General features: G+C 44.5%; 1 protein-coding gene across 13 annotated transcripts in view; it reads right to left on the bottom strand.

Annotated features, from left to right (window-relative positions):
* Positions 1-135: 135 nt before the first annotated feature.
* HDAC4 (histone deacetylase 4) overlaps positions 136-1,843 on the bottom strand; it is a 59,903-nt gene continuing 58,195 nt past the window's right edge. For all 13 annotated transcript variants that reach the window (XM_085195379.1, XM_085195374.1, XM_085195373.1 and 10 more), the window contains 2 exons: positions 1,178-1,704; positions 136-1,081 (listed from right to left, as the gene is read on the bottom strand). In XM_085195379.1, the coding sequence (XP_085051505.1) occupies positions 1,021-1,081; positions 1,178-1,704 (588 nt within the window). In that variant the 3' untranslated portion in view covers positions 136-1,020. The remainder of the gene's footprint in view (positions 1,082-1,177; positions 1,705-1,843) is intronic.

Here is a 1,843-nt window from a genome sequence, read left to right as displayed (position 1 = left end):
TATCTTCTTTTTTATTTTTACTTCACTGCAGTACTTTAATGTGAAATATAATTTAATACTAAATTACGGTTACTCTAATACATTCACAAAGAAAGTACTACTCTACAGAGAAAGGTAAATTAAGAAAAAAATAAATAAAAATACAACATTTATTTCCAAATATATATAATATATACATTTATTAAATAATTATTTCATCTGTATTTCCAATTTAACAATAAAACTCTCAAAGATACAACATTGTTTAAATACGACGAGCGAGACCAGGATCGCATCCGCACGCTCTCTCACACACGCACACGCACATACCCATACATGACATTCATACAAACATTTACTGACAGCCTTAGAAAAATATGTTTTTATATATATTTATAAACTGCGTGATGCACTACATGGGAAGGTTAAGTTACACTGAAGTACATGCGGATAGTTAAGAGTACGATCACTCCGCGACTACTGAGGAACGACAACACCCATTATTTGTATATATATAATATAGTATGTATACCGAATCTTTTTTATTATATCTTTATATAATTATAATATATGTAATTCACTACAATAATAAAATATCACGTTCGGTCGATACGACTCCTTTCCTTCCAGGACATGGAACACCGAGTTTATAAACTTTATTTTTTATACATATTTATACAAAAATAACAATATCCACAGCTACTATATGCTCCATTACACTACATTATACATTAGACTTTAGACATTAGAACGTATAAACATTTATTTATCTATATCATCTATATATATAATATATATATATTCTCAAACGTGAAGTCTTTGGTATAGATACAAACAGATAATACAAAGGTTCGACGGAATGTTGAAACAAGTTTCCGACAGTTGAGAGTCCCCGCGTACACTTAAAGCATATACATATATATATTATATTTTGTACACTTAACATTTTTCTACTTTAAAGCTTTCAAATTAAGATTTGTCTTAATCACCCGTGCGGGGATCGCCGGGGGGAGGCAGGGGTGGCCCGGAGGAGAGGGGGGCTCACTTGCCCTCGTCTTGCTCCATGGGCTCCTCAGATACCGAGCGCGAGCTCTCTGACCGGCTGCGAAGTAACATTATTATTAATATTTCATATTATAAATGCAGGTAATTATTATATAGTTGTGAAGATTATTAAAAAAGAGGTGCACGAACATACCTAAGCGCCAGCGGCTGCGTTTGTGGCGGCGCGAGCACGGCCAGCACGGGCGGCGGCTGTACCGACAGAGACGCCATGGCCGCCGCCGTGTCGGCCGCGTCGCGCTCGCTCTGCAGGCGCCCCGCTCCCGCACCCGGACCCGCGCTCGCCCCCGCCTCCAGCGCTGACACGCCCACCAGCGCGCCGTAGCGCTTGACGACGGGCCAGTGCGGCGCCTGCGCGGCGAGAGCGGCGCGGAGGGCGCGCTGCGCGTGTGGCGCGGGAGCGCGCGCCAGCTCGGCCAGAGGGGGCGCGGCCAGGCGCTCGCCGAGCAGCGCGCGCACGCACTCCTGGGCGCAGTCGCACATAGCGGGCAAGTCGTAGCCGCCCTCCAGCGAGAGCACGACGCGGCCGCCCGCCAGCGCCTGCAGGTCGCGTGTCATGTGCGCGAAGCAGGCGGCCGACACGTTGTAGCCGCCCATGGGCGCGGGGTGGCCAGCCGCCGCGTCGAACCCGCACGACACCAGCACGATCTCCGGGTCGTACTCCTGCACCACAAGACATGACATTTGAAGTTTAATATTTATTAAATTCAAATACAAAATATAATACCTTATAAGTAAAACAAAAACTTCAATCAATTCTTCGCTTACCACAGATTTTAATCTAAGATCACCACAATTTTTT

This window comes from Heliconius melpomene, chromosome 12 (genome assembly GCF_056956725.1).
Source record: "Heliconius melpomene rosina isolate 202511_hmr_F chromosome 12, ASM5695672v1, whole genome shotgun sequence".
NCBI classification, from domain to species: domain Eukaryota; kingdom Metazoa; phylum Arthropoda; class Insecta; order Lepidoptera; family Nymphalidae; genus Heliconius; species Heliconius melpomene.
This window is presented reverse-complemented; position numbering and strand designations above follow the sequence as displayed.